The following is a 25,397-nucleotide window of genomic DNA, read 5'->3' as shown; positions in this document are numbered from 1 at the left end:
TCCAATGATACAAAATCTGATAAAATTACTTTTACATTAGTCACTTGAAATAGTTCCTTCTATTGAGTCGTAATGAGGTCCCTGAAGGAACTTTTTTTCTTTTTTTAAAAGCCAGACTATTGGTCATTCATTTCTGTCTCTTAAATATGTGCCTAATTTTTTAAAAATCTTGTTTTGGAAAGGAAAAAAAAAGTCCTTTTCCTAAGTGAAATTAAAATACATCTCTGTGTCCTATGTCATTGTGTAAAAACTTGTCACTGTATCTTAAATATGGTGTCAGCTAGGGGAGTCAGGGCAAGATGGTGGAAGAGTGGGGGTCCTCAACTTCTCTGGTCCCACAAACTTACCTAGATAACCTTCAAAACATCCTGAACACCTGTGAATTCAACCTGAGATGTAAAGAGAGAACAGCTGGAATGCTACAGAGAGGAAAGTTTTTGCTTCTAAGAAGGTAGGATGGAGAAAAAAATTAAAAAAATCAAGTCAGGGAGGGGAATCATGACGAACTGGGCAAAAGCAGAACCGTAAAAGCCTCCAAGGCACAAAAGCCCAGCTCTGGACAAGTGGAAACTTTAAAAATCCACACCTGAGTTTTCCCTGATGGAAAGGTTAGTACCTTCTAACATGTGACCAAAATACACCCAAGTGGAACACTGTGTTGGTTCATTTTGTGAGATTATATTCTCTCTTCCTTCCCATTCTGCCTTGCTCTTTTATCTTGGTTCTGTTTTTATGGTTGATGTTGGGTCTTTATATAAGTATGGCTGGCTTATATAAATTTGAGATGGAACATATTCTAACATGCAGAACAAAGTACACTCAGAGCCAGGAGGAGCACCCTCTAGATCCCTTCAGGGAGACTATAATCCCTCTCCACCACCACTTCCTCACCATCACCATCCTCCCCCTGCTTTTTTTATTTTTCTTTTTGTTTTCTTCTTTGTTTATGTTTTTTTTTAATTTTTTACTATCTTGTTTTAAAATTTGTTTTTCACTTTAGTGGTCCTTTTGTTTTATTTTGTTCTGTTCTTTTTTTTTATTTTCTAGTCTCTGACATCTTTGGAATCATCTAGGGTATATTTTACTTAGGTTGTGGTTGATATTTTTACCTCAGCTCACTCATACAGCCACTCTACACTGGAAAAAGATGACTAAAAGGAATAATTCATTATGAAAGAAAGAACCAGAAGCAGTAATCTCTGCCACAGAGTTATAAACATGGATTTAAATATATGTCAGAAATTCAATTCAGAAGTACAATTATGAAGGTGCTGGTGGCTCTGGGAAAAAGCATAAAGGACTCTAGAGTCTTCATTACTGCAGAATTGAGATCTAATCAGGCTGAAATAAAAAATACTTTAACTGAGATGCAATCCAAACTGGATGCTCTAACTGCTAGAGTTAATTAGGTGGAAGAAAGAGTGATGACATAGAAGACAAGTTGATGGTAAGGAAAGAAGCTGAGGGAAAAGGAGAAAAACAAGAGCCCATGAGGAAAAGCTTGGGGAAATAAATTATAGCTTGAGAAGGAAGAATATACATCTAATTGGGATTCCAGAAGAAGCTAGGAGAAAGAAGATCACAAAGTATATTTGAACAAATCATAGCTGAGAACGTCCCTAATCAGGGGAAGGAAACAGGCATTCGGATCCAAAAGATAGAGAAGACCCTCCAAAATCAATAAAAACTGTTCAACACCTCGACATTTAATAGTGAAACTTTCAAATTTCAAAGATAAAGAGAAACATTCTTGAAGCAGCTCAAGAGAAGAGATTCTTAACTTCTATGGGGAGAAGTATCAGATTAACAGCAGACCTCTCCACAGAGACCTGGGAGGTTGGAAAGGGCAGGCAGGATATATTCAGCGTCCTAAATGAGAAGAACATGAAGCTAAGAATACTCTATCCAGCAAGGCTTTCATTCAGAATAGAAGGAGAGATAAAGAGCTTCCAAGACAGGCAGAAACTGAAAGGATATGTGACCACCAAACCAGCTCTGCAAGAAGTATTAAGGTGGACCCTATAAAAGAAAGAGGAAGCCAAAGAAACAATCCACAAAAACTGAGACAGTACATGTCATACGATGACACTAAATTCATATCTTTCAATAGTTACTCTGAATGTGAATGAGCTAAATGATCCCATCAAAATACACAGGGTATCAGACTGGAAAAAAAACAAGACCCATCTATTTGCTGTCTACAAGAGACTCATTTTAGACCTAAGGACACTTCCAACCTGAAAATGAAGGCGTGGAGAACCATTTACCATTCAAAGGGTTCAAAAGAAAGCTGAGTGTAGCAATCCTCATATCAGATACATCAGATTTATCCCAAAGACTATAGTAAGAGATGAAGAGGAACACTATATCACACTTAGAGGGTCTATGCCGCTAATGTGGGATCTGCCAAGTATATCAATTATTAACCAAAGTGAAGAGATACTTAGATAATAATACACTAACACTAGGAGACTTGAACACAGCACTCTCAGCCAATGACACCTCTTCTAAACAGAACAGCACCAAAGAAACAAGGGCCTTGAATGATATAGGACCAAATAGATTTCACAGATGTATACAGAACATTCCATCTGAATGCAACAGAATACACATTATTCCCAAGTCCACATGGAATTTTCTCCAGAATACACCACATACTGGGTCACAAATCAGTCTCAGAAGACAGGATTGTCGCTGCATATTTTCAGACCACAATGCTTTGAAACTAGAACTGAATCACAAGAAGAAATTTGGAGGAAAATCAAACACATGAAGGTTAAAGAACATTCTACTAAAAGATGAATGGGTCAACCAAGTAATTAGAGAAGAATTAAAAAGATTCATGGAAAGTAATTAAAGTGAAAATACAACTGTTCAAAATCTTTGAGATACAGCAGGAGCAGTCCTAAGAGGGAAATAGATCTTAATACAATCCTCCCTCAAAAAACTGAATAAACTCAAATACACAAGCTAACCTCACACGTAAAGGAATTGGAGAAACATAGCAAAGAAAGTCTACACCAAGCAGAAAAAGAGAGACAATGAAGATTAGAGCAGAACTCCATGACATAGAGACCAGAAGAACTGTAGAACATATCAACAAAATATTCCATGCTCATGGATTGGAAGAATTAATATGTGAAAATGTCAATGTTACCCAGGGCAATTTACACATTTAATGCAATCCCTATCAAAATACCATGGACTTTCTTCAGAGAGTTGGAAAAAATTATTTTAAGATTTGTGTGGAATCAGAAAAGATGCCAAATAGCCAGGGGAATTTTAAAAAAGAAAACCATAGCTGGGGGCATCACAATGCCAGATTTCAGGTTGTACTACAAAGCTGTGATCATCAAGACAGTGTGGTACTGGCACAAAAACAGACACATAGATCAATGGAACAGAATAGAGAATCCAGAAGCAGACCCTCAACTTTATGGTCAACTAATATTCGATGAAGGAGGAAAGACTATCCACTGGAAGAAAGACAGTCTCTTCAATAAATGGTGCTGGGAAAATTGGACATCCACATGCAGAAGAATGAAACTAGACCACTCTCTTGCACCATACACAAAGATAAACTCAAAATGGATAAAGATCTAAATGTGAGACAAGATTCCATCAAAATCCTAGAGGAGAACACAGGCAACACCCTTTTTGAACTCGGCCACAGTAACTTCTTGCAAGATACATCCACGAAGGCAAAAGAAAAAAAGCAAAAATGAACTATTGGGACTTCATCAAGATAAGAAGCTTTTGCACAGCAAAGGATACAGTCAACAAAACTAAAAGACAACCTACAGAATGGGAGAAGATATTTGCAAATGACATATCAGATAAAGGGCTAAGTATCCAAGATCTATAAAGAACTTATTAAACTCAACAGCAAAGACACAAACAATCCAATCATGAAATGGGCAAAAGACCTGAACAGAAATCTCACAGAGGAAGACATAGACATGGCCAACACGCACATGAGAAAATGCTCCACAACACTTGCCATCAGGGAAATACAAATCAAAACCACAATGAGATACCACCTCACACCAGTGAGAATGGGGAAAATTAACAAGGCAGGAAACCACAAATGTTGGAGAGGATGTGGAGAAAGGGGAACCCTCTTGCACTGTTGGTGGGAATGTGAACTGGTGCAGCCACTCTGGAAAACTGTGTGGAGGTTCCTCAAAGAGTTAAAAATAGATCTGCCCTACGACCCAGCAATTGCACTGCTGGGTATTTACCCCAAAGATACAGATGCAGTGAAACGCCGGGACACCTGCACCCCGATGTTTCTAGCAGCAATGTCCACAATAGCCAAACTGTGGAAGGAGCCTCGGTGTCCATCGAAAGATGAATGGATAAAGAAGATGTGGTCTATGTATACAATGGAATATTACTCAGCCATTAGAAATGACAAATACCCACCATTTGCTTCAATGTGGATGGAACTGGAGGGTATTATACTGAGTAAAATAAGTCAATCGGAAAAGGACAAACATTATATGGTCTCATTCATTTGAGGAATATAAAAAATAGTGAAAGGGAATAAAGGGGAAAGGAAAAAAAATAAGTGGGAAATATCAGAAAAGGAGACAGAACATAAAGACTCCTAACTCTGGGAAACGAACTAGGACTAGGGGTGGTGGAAGGGGAGGTGGCCAGGGGGTGGGGGTAAATGGGTGACGGGCATTGAGGTGAGCACTTGACGGGATGTACCAAAAAGGAGAATTATAGACCAATATCCCTGATAAACACGGATTCAAAAATTCTCAACAAGATACTAGTCAATAGGATCCAACAGTACATTAAGAGGATTATTCACCATGACCAAGTGGGTTTTTTTCCCAGTATGCAAGGGTGGTTCAACACTTGTAAAACAATCAATGTGATTGATCACATCAATGAGAGAAAAGACAAGAACCATGTGATCCTCTCAATAGATGCAGAGAAAGCATTTGACAAAAGACAGCAACCATTCCTGATTAAAACTCTTCAAAATACAGGGCTAGAGGGAGCATTCCTCAATATCTTAAAAGGTATCTATGAAACGCCCACAGTGAATCTCATTCTCAATGGGGAATAGCTGGGAGCCTTTCCCTTAAGAACAGGAACACGACTCTGGGAAATGAACTAGGAGTGGTGGAAGGGGAGGTGGCCGGGGGTGGGGGTGACTGGGTGATGGGCACTGAGGTGGGCACTTGACGGGATGAGCACTGGGTGTTATTCTATATGTTGGCAAATTGAACACAAATAAAAATAAATTTACAAAAAAAAAAAGATCAGGAACATGACAGGTATGTCCACTCTCACCACTGCTATTTAACATAGTACTAGAAGTTCTTGCCTCAGCAATCAGTAAACAAAAATAAATAAAAGACATTAAAATTGGCAAAGAAGTCAAACTCCCCCTCTTCGCAGAGGACATGATACTGTACATAGAAAACCCAAAAGCCTCCACCCCAAGATTGCTAGAACTCATACAGCAATTCGGCAGTGTGGCAGGATACAAAATCAATGCCCAGAAATCAGTGGCATTTCTAGACATTAACAATGAGACTGAAGAAAAAGAAATTAAGGAGTCAATCCCATTTACAATTGCACCCAAAACTCTAAGATACCTAGGAATAAACCTAACCAAAGAGGTAAAGGATCTATATCCTAAGCTCTACAGAACACTTATGAAAGAAATCAAGGAAGATGTAAAGAGATGGAAAAGCATTCCATGCTCATGGATTAGAAGAATAAATATTGTTAAAACGTCTATGCTACCCAGGGCAATTTACACATTTAATGCAATCCCTATCAAAATGCCATGGAAAGAAAATCAACACGGAGGGCATCACAATGCCAGATTTCAAGCTGTATTACAAAGCTATGATCATCAAGACAGTGTGGTACTGGCACAAAAACAGACACATGGATCAATGGAACAGATTACAGAACCCAGAAATGGGTCCTCAACTGTATGGTCAACTCATCTTCAACAAAGCAGGAAAGACTCTCCACTGGAAAAAGGACAGTCTCTTCAATAAATGGTGTTGGGAAAATTGGACAGCCACGTGAAGAAGAATGAAACTAGACCATTCTCTTATGCTATAAACAAAGATAAAAAAAAAAAAGATAAACTGAAAATGGTTGAAAGATCTAAATGTGAGACAAGAATCCATCAAAATCCTAGAGGAGAACACAGGCAACACCTTTTTTGAACTTGGCCACAGCAATTTCTTGCAAGATACATCTATGAAGGCAAGGGGGAAAAATGAACTATTGGACTTAATCCAGATAAAAAAGCTTCTGCACAGCAGAAGAAACAGTTAACAAAACTAAAAGACAACAGAATGGGAGAAGATATTTGCAAATGATGTATCAGATAAAGGGCCTGTATCCAAGATCTATAAAGAACTTATTAAACTCAACACCCAAGAAACAAACAATCCAATCATGAAATGGGCAAAAGACATGAACAGAAATCTCACAGAGGAAGACATAGACATGGTCAACACGCACATGAGAAAATGCTCCGCATCACTGGCCATCAGGGAAATTCAAATGAAAACCACAATGAGATACCACTTCACACCAGTGAGAATGGGGAAAATTAACAAGATGGGAAACAACAAATGTTGGAGAGGATGTGGAGAAAGAGGAACCCTCCTGCACTGTTGTTGGGAATGCAAATCAATACAGCCACTGGAAAACAGTGTGGAGGTTTCTCAAGAAGTTACAAATAGAGCTACCCTATGACCCAGCAATTGCACTACTGGGGATTTACCCCAAAGACACTGATGTATTGAAATGCCAGGACATCTGCACCCCAATGTGCATTGCAGCAATGTTCCCAGTATCCAAACTGTGAAAGGAGCCATGATGTCCTTTGACAGATGAATGGATGAAGAAGACGTGGTCTATATACAATGGAATATTACTCAGGCATCAGAAAAGACAAATACCCACCATTTGCTTTGATGTGTTTGGAACTGGAGGGTATATATGGTGAGTGAAATAAGTCAGTCAGAAAAGCACAGTGATCATATGGTTTCACTCATACATGGAATATAAGAAATAGTAAAAGGGGTTATAAGGGAAAGGAGGGGAACTTATTGGGAAAAATTAGAGAGGGAGACAAACCATGAGAGACTCTTCCTAACTCTGGGAAACAAAGGGCAATGGAAGGGGATGTGGGTGGGGGCATGGGGTAACTGGGTACAGGCACTAAGGAAGACACTTGATGAAATGAGCACTGGGTGTTATACTATATGTTGGCAAATTGAATTTAAATTAAAAAGTGTTTAAAAAAACACTTAAAATATGGTGTCAGCTCTTAGACATAGTGCTTCACAAGGAAGTGGACAGGATCTTAGTTTTTAGAAGTCATGAAATTCATAGTTTAACATAGATCCCTTGTGTTAATTAGAAAGTTATTTTCTCACATTTCACCCTTCACAGTTTGTGTTCCAGGCATCTTAAATATCAGGAGTCTCCCAACTATCCTCATGTTCTCTTCTCTGAAGGCATAGATGAACACAGTTCTTTTTAACTGGATCACTCTGCCATTTCAGCCTCACAGTTTCATTCATCATCATGACTAACATAACTAATTTTTCTGTTTCTTTTTTTTACAATAAGGAGCTGTTTCAGAAATAGGTTTTCTGAGTGTATGATTGACTCACCAATGTCACAGGAGTCAACATTTGACCTTTACTGACTACTGACTAGTAGTAGTAAAACTGCTACTTTAAAGTAGTTCCTAAGTTAGAACCTTTAATCATGGAGTCTGTCAGTAACTGTGAATTTAGACATATTATTTATTCCTTACTCAAGGACTAAATAAAATAAAAGTAAAAATATCATGGTAAGTGACAACAAACTGTAGTTTTATATTATCACACTGTGATAATAATAGCAAAAGTATTATTAGTTCTTCCATTTGTGTAGGAATTCCAAGGTAATGTGAAATTTATCAAGGCTCATTTTCTATCCTCTTTGACAAGAAAATCATGAAAAATGCAAAAAGGATAAACCTGAAAATTTATATTTACTTTTGTAGATGGTAATACAAGTTGAGAGATACCAAGTTTATGCTGAGAACTAGAAGAGGAAGATTTAAACAAAACAAAACAAAACACCACAAGAGAAACCTCTTTTCAAGAATTGGAGAGTTTTCAGGGTAACTAGAAGAGCAGCAAAGATTCTGGAATTTTTTTTTAAGGAGGATGAGCTCTTGGGAATAGGTTTTAATTTGAGATTAGGATTACTGTTCTTTTATTTGCCTAAAATTCACTGCCTCCGAGGACCAACTGCCTCATTCTTACAATAATTTCTCACCTTCTTTGCATAATTCACGAGTATTCTCTATCTCACACCAAAGCTGAGCTAGCTATAATGACTTTTTTAAAAATTATTTTATCCTATCATTTGCCTAACCAAACTAGTTTCTCTTTCTTAAGCGCCTGCAAACGAAACAAAATCTTCAGTTACAGAGGAAATTCTAGCCAGAATGTGACCTTTTGTCTCACTCTGGAGCTCAAACCGCCTGCTGAGTGGTTTTTTTTTGTAAAAACTGGTCCCAGAATGCATGACAGCACTGGAGTGGAGGCAAATTTTGTACCAGTTGACTTGCTGGCAACCCCAAGTAAGAAGCTGGACTGTATGTAATGAATGTGGGAACTAAGGTGGTAAGGTTATAGCGGTGATGCTATCTGGTTTCTGCACAGGAAAAATGGCTAAGTCTTTTAAAGTGTTTTCAAGGATAAGAGAATGCTAGAGGATATAAATTAATTTATAATATGCGTAAAAATATGCAGATACTTAAGTGCACTTGTAACAAGTAAGGAGAGAGAACTATTAGAGAAAGATGTAAGAGAATGGGGTCAGGGTAAATTTATGATTGAGAATAAAAATTTAAAAATGTCACAAACACATTAATATTTTATTATTAATATATTTATAATGATTTATCAATAAGCTAATAAATAGTAAAATTAAAATATTAATTTAAAAATTAAATTATGAAATTAAAATGAGTAAATATGAATAAAAATTAATTTTACTAAGGGGTGTTAAATGACTTCAGTTATTTCTTCATTCATTTGGTATTTTGAGTATTTCTAACAGCTGCTTTAAAGTATATGTCAGTTAATTCTAACATCTGTGTCATCTCAGCATTGGCTTCTTTTGATTGTCTTTTCCTATGGAAGTTGAATTTTCATGATTTTTCATATATTTAATAATTTGGACTGTACTCTGGAGATTTTAAAGAAATATTTTGTTGTGAGACTTTTGACTTTATATAAATTTTTGAAGTACAATTATGTTTTTACCAGGCAATTATTCTGGCTAGGTTTAAGAATTCTGTAGGCTTTGATTCCAAAGTCATCTCACTTGTTGGTTCACATCTTTTCCGTGTATGTGTCAACCATTGGTCAATCTGGGAAACATTAATGAAAAGCTTTCTAGTGTGGATAGAATGTTGGAGAAAAATATGCCTGTTTAGCCAAGAACACCTCTAGATGAAGTAGCTAAAAGTGTGTGTGGTAGCCAAGAGATGGAGTCAGAAGACAGTTCCAATGGTAAAATTTACAAGAGGTTTTAGATAAGTAGGATGGTTTGAGATACAACACAAATGTAGAAAATTTTACAAAACAAATATACAGCTTAATGAATTATTCTAAGGTGAGCATCCTTGTTAAATACTATCTTTGTCAGGGGAGAACGCTTGCTATCCAGCTCAGAAGCCCTCCAGGTATTCCCTTGAATCACACTAAACTGACTTTTATGAGAATCATTTTCTCACTTGATTTTGATTTTATTTATTTATTTTTTAAAGATTTTAATTTATTTATTCATGAGAGACAGAGAGAGAGAGAGAGAGAGAGGCAGAGACACAAGCAGAGGGAGAAGCAGGCTCCACGCAGGGAGCCCGAAGTGGGACTCCATCCTGGGTCTCCAGGACCAGGCTCTGGGCCGAAGACCGCGCTAAACCGCTGAGCCACCCGGGCTGCCCTTTACTTTGATTTAAAAAAAAAGCTTTGTAAGTCCCTTTTAATCAAAAGATTCCTTCATGATTGCTTTTTAAAATTTGTTTTTCGCTCCTTTCTTTAAGATTCAAAATAATTTATTATGTAGAATTTCCAACAGTCTGAAATTTGTTCATTTTATTCCTTTTTAATTGACATGATTTTCTCTCTTGTATTTCTATTAAATTGGTAGCTGGATCTGGAAGTTAATGAGATTTGCAGTTAGGTTTCAGGAGCAAAACTGTTCATGAGTTCTGTCTTAATATCAATTTTAACTTCTGTAAACAATTAAACAAACTCCAGAAACAAAATTGTAAATTCACAAAATAACAAGCCAATTGTCCCCTCTAGTGAAAAGGAATGAAGTGGAAGTAACATTTTGATAGTTAATGCTTCTAGTAGTCTGAAGTCTGTTCTGTATTTAATGTAAACAAAACTAAAAACATGTTTTCAATATTTTTTTTTCCAGATTACCTGTCTTCAAAAAAGCATTCTATTAACATTAACCAGAATCGAATCTTGGTTATACTCATACTCATACTCATATTTCTGATAGTTACAGTGCTTGGACTTATAATAGGTTTGTTAGGTAAGTGAATTGTAATCTTTCTTCATCTAGAGAAGTCCACTTTCCAAACGAAGAGAGAATTTACTGATAATTTTCCTGTTCCTAATGATTTTTTTATTTCACCAATTGAGTTAAATTCTAATAAACTTATAAGTGGGTTCTAAGAATTTTTTTTAAGATTTTATTTATTTATTCATGAGAGACACAGAGCATGAGAGAGAGAGGCAGAGACCCAGGCAGAGGGAGAAGCAGCTCCACATGCAGGGAACCCGATGTAGGATTCGATCCTGGGACTCCAGGACCACGCCCTGGGCTGAGCCACCCAGGGATCCCCGGGTTCTAAGATTTTAATTGTGTAATATAGAAGTCATATTATTGCAAGCTTAATAGAATGACCAGGGTCTGCAGAAGGTAGAACCTAGCTGCCAATTATATTGTGCTTTAATTTATGTTATTGCTAGGGCTTTTATTATGTATTTTTACTATATATATGTATATATATACATATAGTGTATTATATATTCATATATATTTTATTTATAAACATTTATATATTTTGTATATTTATATATATACACAATTTATTCTCAAATTACATTTTCTTTTAAATTTTTTTCTTTAGATTAAGGATATATGGGTTAAAATTGACATATGACGTTATATTAGTTTTAGGAGTGTAATATAATTGAAATTACATTTTCAATTAAAATTACTCAAAGGTAATGTATGTAGATATTAATGGAGGACATATCAAAATAGAGCTGTAGAAGCTGATTGTGTATGATTTATGACATTGTGTTTATGCTTAGATATTGGCCAAGAATTCAGTAATTTTTAAGCAATGTATTAATGAGGATATAAGCTGAGATGATATTTTAAAGAAGCGAGGAACACAAAAACATGGTGGTTATAAAATAAACTTCTTTGACCTTTCAGTAATCCTGTCACTTGTGAACAGGACTGTGGGACTGCTATTTTCCATTATTCTCTACAATGCCATTGACTTCTGTAAGATGTCACTATCAAGCCAGGATTTCCCAAAAGGAAGGAAAAGGGTGCATTGAGGAGGGACATAGGACTTTTAAGGTCTAGGACAGAAAGTGGCATACAACCCGTTCATTCAAGTTTCATTTGTGAAAACTTAGTAAGAAAGCCACACAGAAATGAAAAGAAAAAAAAAAAAGAAATGAAAAGGAATCTGGGAAATGTGATTTGCTCAGGTTCCATTAAATTATTATGGAATAAGAAGAAAACAGAAATTTAAAATCTTCACATAATCTTGCAATACAGACTATATCCTTTCAGATATTCCTTCAATGTTTTAGGCTTTGTGGGAGTGTTTATTTTTCTTTTATATTTTGAATTGTGGTAAAATATACATAACAAAAAAGTTACCACTTTAACTATTTTTAAGTGTGCAATTCAGTGGCATTAAATACATTTAAAGTATTATCTAACCACAACCACTATTCAGTTCTAGAACTTTTTCATCATCCCAGCAGATACTCTGTACCAGATAAACAGTAGTATGTACCTATTGCCCCCTTGCCTTAGCCCTGGTAACCATCATTCTAATTTATATATTTATGAAGTCACCTTTTCCAGATACCCCTCAGAGTGGAATCATACGATGTTTCACTTTGTATGTTTGGCTTATTTCACTTACCATAATGTTCTAAAAACTCCTCCATTTTTTAGGTATATTAGATTTTTATGGCTTTTCAAGGCCAAAAAATATCCCAGTGCAAGTACAAATGATGTATTATTTATCCATTCATTTGTTGATGAACATTTATGTTGTTTCACCTTTTGGCAATATTGTGAATAATGCTGCTATGAATATTGGTGTACAATATCTAAGTCTGGTTTCAGTTCTTTTGGGTCTATATGTAGAAGTTGAATTGCTCGGTCATATGGTAATTCCATGTTCAACTTTTTGAGAAAATATCAAACTGTTTTCACAGTGGTTGTACCATTTTACATTTCCATCTGCAACACACAGTGGTTCCAGTTTTTCCACATCTTCACCAACTTTATTTTCCTTCCTTCTTTTTGTAATTGCCATCCTAGTGGGAGTGAAATTTTGTCTCCTTATGGTTTGAGTTTGCATTTCCCTAATAATTGATTAGGGAGCTTGAGTATTTTTTTGATGTAGGATTTAGCCATTTGTATATCTTCCGTGGAGAAATGACTATTCAAATCCTTTGCCCATATTTAAAAATTGGGTTGTTTTTTGTTGCTTAGTGGTAAGAATTCTTTATGTATTCTGAATATTAATTCCTTATTATATATGATTTTAAAATATTTTCTCTCATTCCATGGGTTGCCTTTTCATGCTCTTGATGGATATCTTTTGAGGCAGAGAATTTTTTTTATTTAATATAATCTAGTTTATCTATTGGTTCTTTGTTGCCTATGTTTTGGTTGTCATATCCAAGAAATAATTGCCAAACCCAATGTAATGTAGATTTTCTGGTATGTTTTCTTCTAAGAGTTTTATAGTTCTAGATCTTAAATTTAGGTCTTTGATCCATTTTAAATAAGTTTTTATATGTGGTTAATGGTAAGGATCCAACTTTATTCTTTTGAATATGAATATCCAAGTTTACTAACAGTTTGTTGAAAACACTGTCCTTTTCCGATTGAAAGGTCTTGGTATCCTTGTCAAAAACCATTTGACCACAAGGGTTTATTTCTGGATTCTCTTTCATTGGTCTGTATATCTGTCTTTATGCCAATATCATACTTTTTTGGTAATTGTACTTTTTAGTAAGTTTTAATGTCAGAAAGTGTAGATTCTTCCGTTTTTTCTGTCTTTTTCAAGATTATTTTGGATATTCAGAGTCCCATATGATTCCATATAAATCTTATAATAAAATTTTCTATTTTTGCAAACATTACTATTGGACTTTTTTTTCTTTACCTGCCTAGAAGAACAAGGTTTTTGTTTTTGGTTTTTTTGTATATTTTTTATTAGAGTTTGATTTGCCAACATATAGTATAATACCCAGTGCTCATCCCATCTAGTGCCCCCCTCAGTGCCCGTAATCCAGTCACTCCATCTTCCCGCCCACCACCCCTTCCACTAACACTTATTCATTTCCCAGAGTTAGGAGTCTCTCATGTTCTGTCACCCTCTCTGATTTTTCCCACTCATTTTCTCTCCTTTCTCCTATAATCCCTTTCATATGTTTTATATTCCCCGTATGAGTGAAACCACATAATGTTTGTCCTTCTCCCACTGACTTACTTCACTCAGCATAATACCCTCCAGTTCCACCCACATTGAAGCAAATGGTGGGTATTCATCGTTTCTAATGGCTAATATTCCATTGTATACATAGACCACATCTTCTTTATCCATTCATCTTTCGATGGACACTGAGGCTCCTTCCACAGTTTGGCTATTGTGGACATTGCTGCTATAAACATCAGGGTGCAGATGTCTTGGCATTTCCCTGCATCTGTATCTTTGGGGTAAATCCCCAGCAGTGCAATTGCTGGGTCGTAAGGTAGCTCTATTTTTAACCCTTTGAGGAACCTCCACACAGTTTTCCAGAGTGGCTATACCAGTTCACATTTCCACCCTAATCCATCAAAATCCTAGAGCAGAACACAGGCCACACACTTTTTGAACTCGGCCACAGCAACTTTTTGAAAGATACATCTATGAAGGCAAGGGAAACAAAAGAAAAAATGAACTATTGGGACTTCATCAAGATAAAAAAACTTCTGTACAGCAGAAGAAACAGTTAATCAAACTAAACAACAACCTACAGAATGGGAGAAGATATTTGCAAATGACATATCAGATAAAGGGTTAGTATCCAAGATCTATAAAGAACTTATTAAACTCAACACTCAAGAAACAAACAATCCAGTTATGAAATGGGCAGAAGACATGAACAGAAATTTTATCAAAGAAGGCATACACATGGCCAACAAGCACATGAGAAAATGCTCCGCATCACTTGCCATCAGGGAAACACAAACTGGACTTTTTTTTTTTTTTTTTTCAAACTGGACTTTTGATAGGGATGGCACCCAATCTGTAGATCTCTCTGGGAAGTTTTGCCATTTTAACAATGATAAGTCTAATACATGACCATTAGATGTCTTTCCACTTATTTGTATCTTTTTAAATTTCCTTTAGTATTGTTTTATAGTTTTCAGTGTACAAGTATTTAGTTTCCTTTGTGAGGTTTTTTCCTAGTTATTTTATCCTTTTGATGCTGTAATAATGGAATTGTTTTCTTAATTTCCTTTTGCATTGTTCATCACTGATATATACAAATAGAACTGATGTTTCTGGTTTGATTTTGTATCCTGCAATTTGCTAAATTTGTTTACTAGTTTTAACATGTTTTTGGTGGAATTTTTAGGGATTTCTACATATAGGATCATGTCGTTAGTGAATGGAGATAATTTTACTTCTCCCTTTCCAATCTAGGTGTCTTTTATATATATGTATCTATATTTATATCCATATATTTTTTGCTGAATTGTTCTGGCTAAAATTTCCAATACTATATTGTACAGAAGTGGTGAAAGTGGGCATCCTTGTCAGCTTCAAAATATAAAAGACCTCACAAAATTTCCTTAGTAGAAGGAAGTTCCTTAGTAGAAGGAAACTCAGGGTAAAATTATGTCTTTTGTCCTCTTGGGACTATTTAGACATGGATCTGACTATTTCATCTTAAGAAACTTTATTCCAGAAAGATATCTATACCCTGCCCCTCATTTTATTTAGGAAAGTATCTAGAGCTCTTGAACTATCTCTTCTCTGAGGCTGATAAAATCTTGCTATCGAGGTACCTAATATTTTAAGAAAAGTTTTCAAACATTGTTGAAATCCAAGTTAGACAGGTATATAGTCCAGAGTTTAAGGTATTATGAATTCTTTTTTCAATTCATCCACTAAGGCATTAGTTGACTCTCAGCTTTGACATTTGCTGTGTAATATATGCAGTGACTTTCAGGATTCTATTCCTAATTTGAAAAATAAGGATAATACATTTAGTATTTCACATGACTATTGAAAAGTGTATTAGAAAGCACTTGGTAATATATATAGAAAAACATATAAGCAAGTTGTTTTTATTTTTAGTACCTAGAAGAAAATTGCATAAGATATCATCATCAGAGTGTTTTGAAGCTGCATGCCCAGAAAGCTGGATTGGTTTCCAAAGAAAGTGTTTCTATTTTTCTGATGACGTCAAAAATTGGACATTTAGCCAGAGGTTTTGTGACTCATATGGTGCTGATCTTGTTCAGATTGAAACCCTCCTGGAACTGGTAAGAAAATAGTTCTGTCTAGGGATCCCTGGGTGGCGCAGCGGTTTGGCACCTGCCTTTGGCCCAGGGCGTGATCCTGGACACCCGGGATCGAATCCCACGTCGGGCTCCCGGTGCATGGACCCTGTTTCTCCCTCTGCCTGTGTCTCTGCCTCTCTCTCTCTCTCTGTGACTATCATAAAAAAAAAATAGTTCTATCTAGAATAAAAAAAATGCCCCCTCCAGTGTAGTATGTAATTCTTTGTGAGAATGTCTAAAATACAGGTTTAGATGCCTGCCTAGACATTGATTTTTAACATAAGGAGAGAAAATCCAGCAGATGCTACATTCTGAAGTGGGCTATCCACAGTTACCTTAACATTCACAGCAGGAAGGTGGCCAGAGAGCAGGCCCATGCTTTCTTTGACTTATGAGCAAGAATTGTGCAAATAGAATTTAAAAATTAGAGAGGGAAATGTAATTTTCAATTTGTATGAGGTTATTAACATTGTTTCAAAATGAACCAGGCAGGAATGATCTTAGAGAAGGTGGCAGAGTAGAAAGCTCCAGGAATCTCTACCAAAACATCAATTGAGTTGGCAGAAACTCTCTGACGTAACTGATTTGGAACTCTGGAGTCTTGCAGCATCCAAGGGATAACTTAATGAAAAGGTTAGTAAATTTCACTTAATCTCAGTGAATTTCAGCCTCCTCACTCAGTGGCCACCACTCTCTACACCTTATCATGGCTAGAAGCCATGAAGACTTCTGGCCATTTTTCTGGTAAAGCTTGCTGGAGCCAGGATGGCCAATAAGAAATTATTACTCAAATATTGTGGTTATGTGTTGTTATTTTTGAGTGCTGCTTTTCATTACTGAGGGACAGATACAGAGGTGGGCTGCCATTTTTTCTTCAACTCCTGCCAACGGAAGTGATTTCCAAAGGATTTAAATAAACAATACTTGTTTTTTTCCCCTTTTGGGAGCCAGACATATAAGAAGATCTTTGGCAGGTAACTGGATGACCACAGAAATAATAAAATAAACTTTCAATGATGACACATGGTAGGGAATACACAAAAATTTGCAAAATTATTTGGAAAAGTTACAAACAGCTGGCTCCATATCTCAATAATCAAAATTCAACAATCTCTGAAGAAAAGAATTATATTTCCAGAGTTAGCATAGTTAAAAATTCATAATGTCCAGTTCTGAGCAAAGAATTTACAAAGCATACAGAGAAATAGGAAGGCATAGCTCATTCACAGGGAGACATATCTGACAGAGAACATTCTTGAGGGAGCCAGATATTGGAAATATTAGTCAAAGATGTAAAATCTACTGTCTTAAATATATTCAATGAGCTAAAGAAAACCATAGACAGGAAAAGTAAAAGAAATCAGGAAAATGATATATCATTAAAGAGGTAGAATATCAATAAATATCAATTTCAATAAAGAGGTAGCTATTAAAAGAAACCAAATAGAAATTCTGGAGCTAAAAACTACAATAATTGAAATGAAAAACTCACTAGAGGAGTCAAAAGCCTATTTGAACAGGAAGAAGAAAGGATCAGCAAACTTGAAGATAAGACAATGGACAGTATCCTGTTTGGGAATAGATTCATGATTCCACTTTCAATATGGATAAAACAATCAGACAGTAGAACAATGAGGAAATAGAAATCGTGAACAATTCTATAAACCAATTAAACCTAAAAGACATGCAGAATGCTCCTCCCAACAACAGAATACATATTCTTCTCAAGTGCAAATGGAACATTTTTCTGTATAAAACATATGATAGGCCACAAAGCAAGTTAATATATTTGAAAAGATTGAAATCATATAAAGTTCCTTTTACAATCACAATGTAATGAAACCAAAAATCCACAACAGAAGGAAAAATGGAAATTCACAAATATGTAGAAATTAACTCACTATTAAACATCCAGTGAACAAGGAAAGAAATCACAAAAGAAAATAGAAAATACTTTGAGACAAATAAAATAAAAACATAACATGCCAAACTTATGATATGTGGTAGAAGCAATACTAAGAGGGAAATTCATAGCTGTAAATGCATACCTCAAAGAAAAAAAGAGAAGTGGGCAGCCTGGGTGGCTCAGCGGTTAGCGCCGCCTTCCGCCCAGGGCATTATCCTGGAGACCTGGAATCGAGTCCCACATCGGGCTCCCTGCATGGTGCCTGCTTCTCCCTCTGTCTGTGTCTCTGCCTCTCTCTGTCTCTGTCTCTGTGTCTCTCATGAATAAATAAAATCTTAAAAAAAAAAAAAGAGAAGTATCTAAAATCAATATCCCAACTGTATACCTCAAGGTAAAACAAAAATCAATATCATCTTTACGACTTTAAAAGAGTAAAAATTTCCCTAAAATGTCACTAAATCCACTAATCATAAAGGAAAATCATACATTTAATTATATTGAAATTAATACTTGCCATCAGAAAAAGATGCTCTAAGTGTAGACCAAGAAATGTGGCATGGAAAACTAGTCTCTAGTGCTGGTGTGAGTATAATTTGTTACAATAACATCGTAAAAGAGTTTGGTGTCATTTGGTAAAATTGACAATAAGCATTCACTGTGTCCTAATAATTCATTCCAGGACAAGTGCCAAGAATGTCAGAACAGCATTTATAACAACGTTAAACTTGAAATAATACTAGTGGACACTGATCATAGAATAGAGAAACAGGTTGTGGAATAGAGCGTAAAGTGGCATTATGCTGAATTGAAAGTAAACAAGTTATCAACAATTTCTCTGTTTTAATATTTACATGTGATGTTACTATAGTACATCTATTCTCTATGTGTTATTAAACAATACAAAATTAAAAAGAAGAAAACTATGAGAGTTAAGAATATAGTAGAGAAGCAACACTGCTTCTGGGAGAGGCCAGGTAATGACAGGTTAATGCATGTAATCTTTTTTTTTTTTTTTCTGAAAGAATTTCCTATTGAGGTATAAAGGCCCCTATGACCACTGGATTGGGCTCAGCAGAGATTTAGGCCAACCATGGAAATGGGTAAATGGCACTGAATGGACCAACTGGTAAGTTCTGAAAAATATGATAGCAGTATTTGTATTTGTATTTGCTTTGCATGAAACCAAATGAGTTCTTCATTTATATGCTCTAAACATTTTTAAGATTAGTTATGATGGAATCAAGTGAAAAGTTGTAAGTTGCAGAGGTTTTGCAAGCTCCTCCAACCAAATATAAAATCTATCATATGTGGCATAGTAGAATGGTAAACTTGACTCCAGCCTCATCTGTGTAATTTGCCAACTCTTTCACTTTGAAAAAACTACGTACTATCTTTAAGACTGTTGCTTACCTCTACAACAAAATTAATTGTACTTGCTCAATTGCTCTCACAGGGTTGATATGAGAACCAGTTTGATGTATATGACTGTACTGTTTAAACTTTAAATCTTTTATAAATGCAAGTTAAATTACTATATTAAACCATAACTGCATCAATCCTCAACCATTTTCATAGAGATGAGTGATGGTAATGGCATCTATTATTTGTAAGATCATAATCATAATGTCTAGGACAAGTACAGTTTGGCATTGTCAAATTCAATCTCATTCATATACCTATTAGATTTTTATATTACTGGAAGAGTTCTGGATAATGCTGAAAGACTTGGATTTAGACAATTTCAATAAATGTTTTCTTATCCGAGGACACAAGGAGGTTTTGAAATGTTGCTTTACGAGGTTATGAAAAATAATCAGCTTTGGAAATATCACTTTATTTGCTGCAAAGGGCCAGTGGTAGTTTTGAAAACTAGATCTTACCTACTAGCTTTTTTTTTTTTTTTTTTATCTTGGACAGACACTAAGTTTTAGGAATTAGAACTTATATTTATACAGTGTTGTATGTGTAGTGCCTCGCACGTTGTGGATACTTGGTAAATATTTAGGATTAACCTTTACTTCATCCTAATACTGAAATAGTAATGTTTACATTATCTAATTCTCTAAATGTTTAAAGGAGCAAGTATATTGTTAACTATTCAGTTGGAAATTGTTCATCACTATAGAGGGGAAAAGTGTATTTATTACGTGCTAACATGTTTTAAGCATAGGCAAACCATGTCACACTATAGCAATTTCAAACAGTACAGAGGAAAAAAACTTAGAGTCTAAATTCTGACCCAGCTGTCTGTGTCAGGCCATTTAAATACTGATAAATAGTACAGGAGAAAATCAGGGCCTAACAACAACAACAACAAGAACAAACAACAATAAAATTACCTGTAACATAGAAACATTTCTTTTCTGTGCTCCTTCCCAAAGTGAAGAAAGTGTGAATAGCATGTGTCCTGTATTTTCATCAATTTAGTTATGAATCCTAGTTTTACTTGTTATAGAATCTTGGAAAAATCTGTTGTTTTTTATTTTTATTTTTTTATAAAAGATGATATATATCTCAGAGGGTAAGTTTAAATTTTAAAGAGATGGTATGTGTAATGAATTTTTTTTTGTAATGAATTTTATATTTAGAAGCTGATTTAATGTTAATTTCTTTATATTTTTATCTTTATCCTCTCTGCTTTTGAAGAGATAACTGGTGGCAAACTGATTGATTCTGCTTCTTTCATTGCAGTTTTCCTATCAGAGGAGGTGGAGAGTGTGCCTATTTGAATGACAAAGGTGCCAGTAGCGCTAGGCGCTACACGGAGAGGAAGTGGATTTGTTCCAAACCAGACATATATGCCCAGATAAAGAGGCAAAACTCTATCTGATCTTCAGGTAGTCATTGGGATGTATCACTAAATGTATATTATACAATCTAGTTTGACCCACTTTATTGCAAATTGCAAGATTTCATTTTCTTATGGTTGAATAATATTCTAAAACAAAATTCAATTTTTAAAAAAGATTGTATTTATTTATTCATAAGAAACACTAAGAGAGAAAGAGAGAGAGAGAGAGGCAGAGGAAGAAGTAGCTCCATGCAGGTTGCCTGACTCTGGGGCTCAATCCCGGACTCCAGGATCACACCTTGGGCTGAAGGCAGGCGGCATGGCCCATTTCAAAAGTTCATGGTTAAGATTGCTTTGGATATTTGGGGTCTTTTGTGGTTCCATACAAATTTTGGATTGCTTGTTCTATTTCCATGAAAAATTCTGGTGGCATTTTTGATAAGGATTGCATTAAATGTGTAGATTGCTTGGGTAGTATAGACATTTTAGCCATATTTGTTTTTCCCATCCATGAGCATGGAATGGTTTTCCATTTCTTTGTGTCTTCCTCAATTTCTTTCATAAGTGTTCTATAGTTTTCAGAGCAGAGATATTTTATATCTTTGGTTAGGTTTATTCCTAGGTATCTATAAAATCAAGCTGATACATGAAGTGTGATATTTTACACCTTCAAAAAGTTTAGAAGAACAGAATTTCTAATACCCAAAACTAGTATTAAGAGACTAAAAAAACTGATGAATGTAAAATTGTACTATAATGTGTAAGAAATACCAGAAATGGTAACCTCTGGGGAAGAAAATTGTACTATAAAATTGTACTATAATATGAAAAAAATACCAAAAAATACCAAAATACCAAAAAAATACCAAACTCTGGGGAAGAAAAAAATCACAGTTGGGAAAAGGTTCCACTTTTTTTATACTACTGTATTGATGATCTTTTTAACAAACATAGAAGGAACCTACGTGTCCATCAATAGATGAAAGGATAATGAAGATGTGGTATATGTTTCCATATTGTTGTAAATGGAACGATTCATTCTTTTTTATGACTGACGTATATCACATATAAAATAAAACATTAATAATTATCAACAATATATTAATACATATTAAGAATACAATATTAGTGAACTAATAAAACTAATAATAAAATTTTGTAATTTACAACAATATAGATGGGTCTGGAGAATATCATGCTAAGTGAAATAAATCAGACAGAGAAAGACAAATACAGTATGATTTCAAGTTTTTATGGAATTTTACAATTATGTGGGGCATCTAAAAAACAAAACAAAGGGACAAACAAAACAGAAACCAACTCATGAATACAGGGAGCAATCTGGTTATTGCCAGAGGAGAAGGGATAGGGAGATGGGTGAAATAGGGTGAAGTCATTTAAAAGGCATACAAACTTCCATCCAATTATTAGCAAGACATGGGGATACAATATATAGCATAGGGATATAGTTCCTATTTGACAACTTTGTATATTTACAGATGGTATCTAGATTTATCATAGTGCTCATTACATATTGTATTTCAACATCGCTATGTTGACCACTTGAAGCTAATATTATATAGTATGTCAACTATAAATAAAAAATAAGTAAAAATAAAATAAACCCCAAAATAAAATAAAATAAAATAGTATTTGTTATGTATATATTTTTTAAATAAGGAAAAATATCAGAACTTCAGGGGAATATGGTAGATTAGGAGAATCCTAAGTTCACCTTGTCCTATGATATGTCTTAGATGACACCCACTTCAGTAAGTAACCCAGAAAATGACTCAAAGACTGGTAGAACAGGCTCTCACAGTTAATTGTAGAGAAGAGGTCATATCAGAGAACAGCAGGAAGGGTGGAGATGCCATCAAGAACCAAACTGACCCTCTCTGACAGCCGCCCGCCCCCCCCCCAAAAAAAGAACCAAACCAACCAACCAGACTGACTATGGGAGGGAAAGACACTGTATGTACAGAGAAGGGAGAAGAGCAGATTCCATACCAGGCACTACAGTATGTGTAATCTGTACTGGGAAGACAAATCGCCACAATATTTGGCTTTGAAAACTAGAGTGGCTTAATTTTGTGAGTTTTCCCAATTAGTGGAGTTTATTCACTGGGAACCTACAAATCAGTGGAATTGGCTCTGGATAAGTCTGAGGGTAATGGGAAACTGAGTATGTCCTTAAAGAGCCAGCATAACAAACAAACTCACCAAGATACAGCATAGAAGCAGCAGTTTGAGAGCTGCCTGGGGTATTCTGGAAGGAGATGTATTTACTAGTCTCTGAGCAAGGACAGGAAGGGCAGGGATCTTTGGGAGATTTCTCCAAGAACAAAGGAGGTGGCTGGCACCATTTCTCTCTCATACTCCCCAGCCTGAATACACCAACACCTGCAGGAACCAGCAGGAACACTCTCCACCTAGCTTTGCTAACAACACACCTTGCCTTTGTAGTCTCCTATAGATTGCTCAATCCAACCTGTCTCTCTCTCTCTCTCTGTAGGAGTTCCTCCAAACCACCTCCAGGTCTCTGCCCACAAGCAGGCATGCAACATATCTTGCTAACACTTTGAAACCCACTCCTAGGGATGCCTGGGTGGCTCAGTGTTTGAGCATCTGCCTTCAGCTCATGGCATGATTCTGGAGTCCCGGGATCGAGTACCGCATTGGGCTCCCTACATGGAGCCTGCTTCTCCCTCTGCCTGTGTCTCTGCCTCTCTCTCTCTCTCTGTGTCTCTCATGAATAAATAAATAAAACCTTAAAAAAAGAAACCCACCTCTGACTTTTCTGTGTATCCATTGCATATGACCAGCACCACTTGGTAGGAGTCCATCCAAAACTGAGCAACAAGTTTGGTATAATGTAAGCAGGTCCAACAGGGGCAAGCACCACTAAAAAGTGACTCTTGTTTTGGTAGAGGGGAAGATAATCACATATATCAGGTCAACTGCAGCCTCCACAATGGGCTGGGGGTAGAAATCTGATTTGACTGTTGTTCCCACAAACCAACAAAAACCTTACAAGGGACAGCACAAAGAGAGAGTTCAGCAGTTTGGTGTCACTGCAACCCCAGCAGACTGTAGGCAGGCATCTAGTCTGACTGTCGGCTCCACCCACCAATGAAAACCTCTCAGGAGACAATGCAAGGAGAGCACCCTGCAGTTCAGTGTGACCACAGTTCTGGCAAGTGAGCTGAGGGTAGGCATCTGGTCTGACCCAATTCAAGCTCAAGGCAGGCCCAGTCTTGCCCCTTAACATGACAGAGACCAAACTCTCCACAATAGGCAGGGAGAGTCATTGAATACAACTGGACTGAAAGCAAACGTATCTCAATCGCAATAGTAGGACATACACAACACACTTAGGAGACACTCCTGAAGCACCAAGTTCTGGTGCACAGGGGACATGGCACTACAGGGCACTACCAGACCTCTTCTTCATAAGGCCATTATTTTCAAGAACAGGAGATGTAGCTGATTTTCTTAACACATAGAAACAGACACAAAAGTGGGACAAAATGAGGAGACAGAAGAATATGTTGCATATGAAAGAACAGGACAAAATCACAGCAAAAGAGCAAAGCAAAATGGAGATAAGCTATATGCCAGATAGAGAATTCAAAGAAATGGTCATAAAGGTACTCACTAGACTTCAGAAAAGGGTGGGGGGGGGTCCACCCTTTGGGGTGAGACCCTCAAAAAAGAGATAGAAAATATAAAAATTACCAATTAGAGATAACACAATAACTGAAATTAAAAACTCATTTGAGGGGATAAATAGTAGATTAGATGAAACAGAAGGATAAATTAGTGAACTGGGAAAGGAGAAATTCAAAAAAATCAGATGAAACAGGAAAAAGAAAACAGAATAATAAAAAATGAGAATAGGTTAAGGGAACTCAGTGACACCACCATGCACAGTAATTTTGCATTATAGGCATCTCAGAAAGAGAAGAGAGAGCAAAAAGGGTGGCTAAAAATTTACTTAAACATTAGCTGAAAACTTGACTAATCTGGAGAAGGCAGATCCTGGGATCCAAGGTCATAGGACAAATCTCAACAAATTAAAAAAGATTAAAATCATGCATCTTTTCTAACCATAATGCCATGAAGCAAGAAATCAACTATTAGAAAAAATCTGGAAAGAATACAAATACATGGAGTTTAAGTAACATGCTGCTAATCAATGAATGAATCAACCATGAAATCAAAAAAGAAAGGAAAAATTTTGTGGAGACAAACGAAAATGAAAACACAATGATCCAAAATCTTTGAGATGCAGCAAAATATGCCAAAAATATGCCAAAAATTGGACAACCTAGAAGAAATACATAAATTCCTAGAAACATATAACCTCTCAAAACTGAATCAAAAAGAAATAGAAAATTGGAACAGATCACCTGCAAAGTAATTGAGTCAGCAGTTTAAAAACTCTCAACAAACAAAAATCTAGGATCAAACAGCTTCACAGGTGACTTTTATCAAACATTTAATGAAGAGTTAATACCTACTTGTCAAACCATTCCAATACTTCTCAAACCATTCCAAAAATAGAGGAAAGAATGCTTCCAAGTTCATTCTGTGAGGCCAGCATTACCCTGATACCAAAGCCAGATTATAAGACTACAAAAGAAAGAGAACTATAGGCCAATATCTCTGATGAATATAGATGCGAAATCCTTAACTAAATATAATCAAACCAAATTCAACAATACATTTTAAAAAATCATTCACCATGATCAAGTGGGATTTATTCCTGGGATCCAAGGATGATTCGATATTCACAAATCA

General features: G+C 35.9%; 1 protein-coding gene across 2 annotated transcripts; it reads left to right on the top strand.

The window, feature by feature from the left end:
- The first annotated feature begins 8,462 nt into the window (after nucleotides 1–8,462).
- CLEC2D (C-type lectin domain family 2 member D) lies at nucleotides 8,463–23,378 on the top strand. Of its 2 annotated transcripts, none has more exons than XM_077871115.1 (6): nucleotides 8,463–8,647; nucleotides 10,486–10,605; nucleotides 15,692–15,879; nucleotides 18,826–18,929; nucleotides 20,495–20,640; nucleotides 23,110–23,378. In XM_077871115.1, exons 1-5 carry the CDS (start codon nucleotides 8,572–8,574, stop codon nucleotides 20,631–20,633), a joined length of 627 nt encoding a protein of 208 aa, XP_077727241.1. In that variant the 5' UTR covers nucleotides 8,463–8,571; the 3' UTR covers nucleotides 20,634–20,640; nucleotides 23,110–23,378. The 2 variants fall into 2 exon arrangements, with proteins under 2 accessions (XP_077727241.1, XP_077727242.1); XM_077871116.1 differs by having other exon boundaries at nucleotides 8,464–8,632.
- Nucleotides 23,379–25,397: the final 2,019 nt, after the last annotated feature.

The sequence above is a fragment of the Canis aureus genome, chromosome 25, assembly GCF_053574225.1.
Source record: "Canis aureus isolate CA01 chromosome 25, VMU_Caureus_v.1.0, whole genome shotgun sequence".
Taxonomy (NCBI): Eukaryota; Metazoa; Chordata; class Mammalia; order Carnivora; family Canidae; genus Canis; species Canis aureus.
The sequence above is the reverse complement of the archived record's forward strand: the minus strand, read 5'-3'. Positions and strand labels throughout refer to the sequence as shown.

What these genes read in the sequence shown, in the direction of transcription:
- CLEC2D (XM_077871115.1), top strand. Translation starts at nt 8,572, where the DNA reads ATGCATGACAGCACTGGAGTGGAGGCAAATTTTGTACCAGTTGACTTG. An exon ending in CCCAAGTAAGAAGCTGGACT is followed by an intron (nt 8,648 to 10,485) that starts GTATGTAATGAA and finishes TTTTTTTTCCAG; the next exon opens with ATTACCTGTCTTCAAAAAAG. An exon ending in ACTTATAATAGGTTTGTTAG is followed by an intron (nt 10,606 to 15,691) that starts GTAAGTGAATTG and finishes TTTTATTTTTAG; the next exon opens with TACCTAGAAGAAAATTGCAT.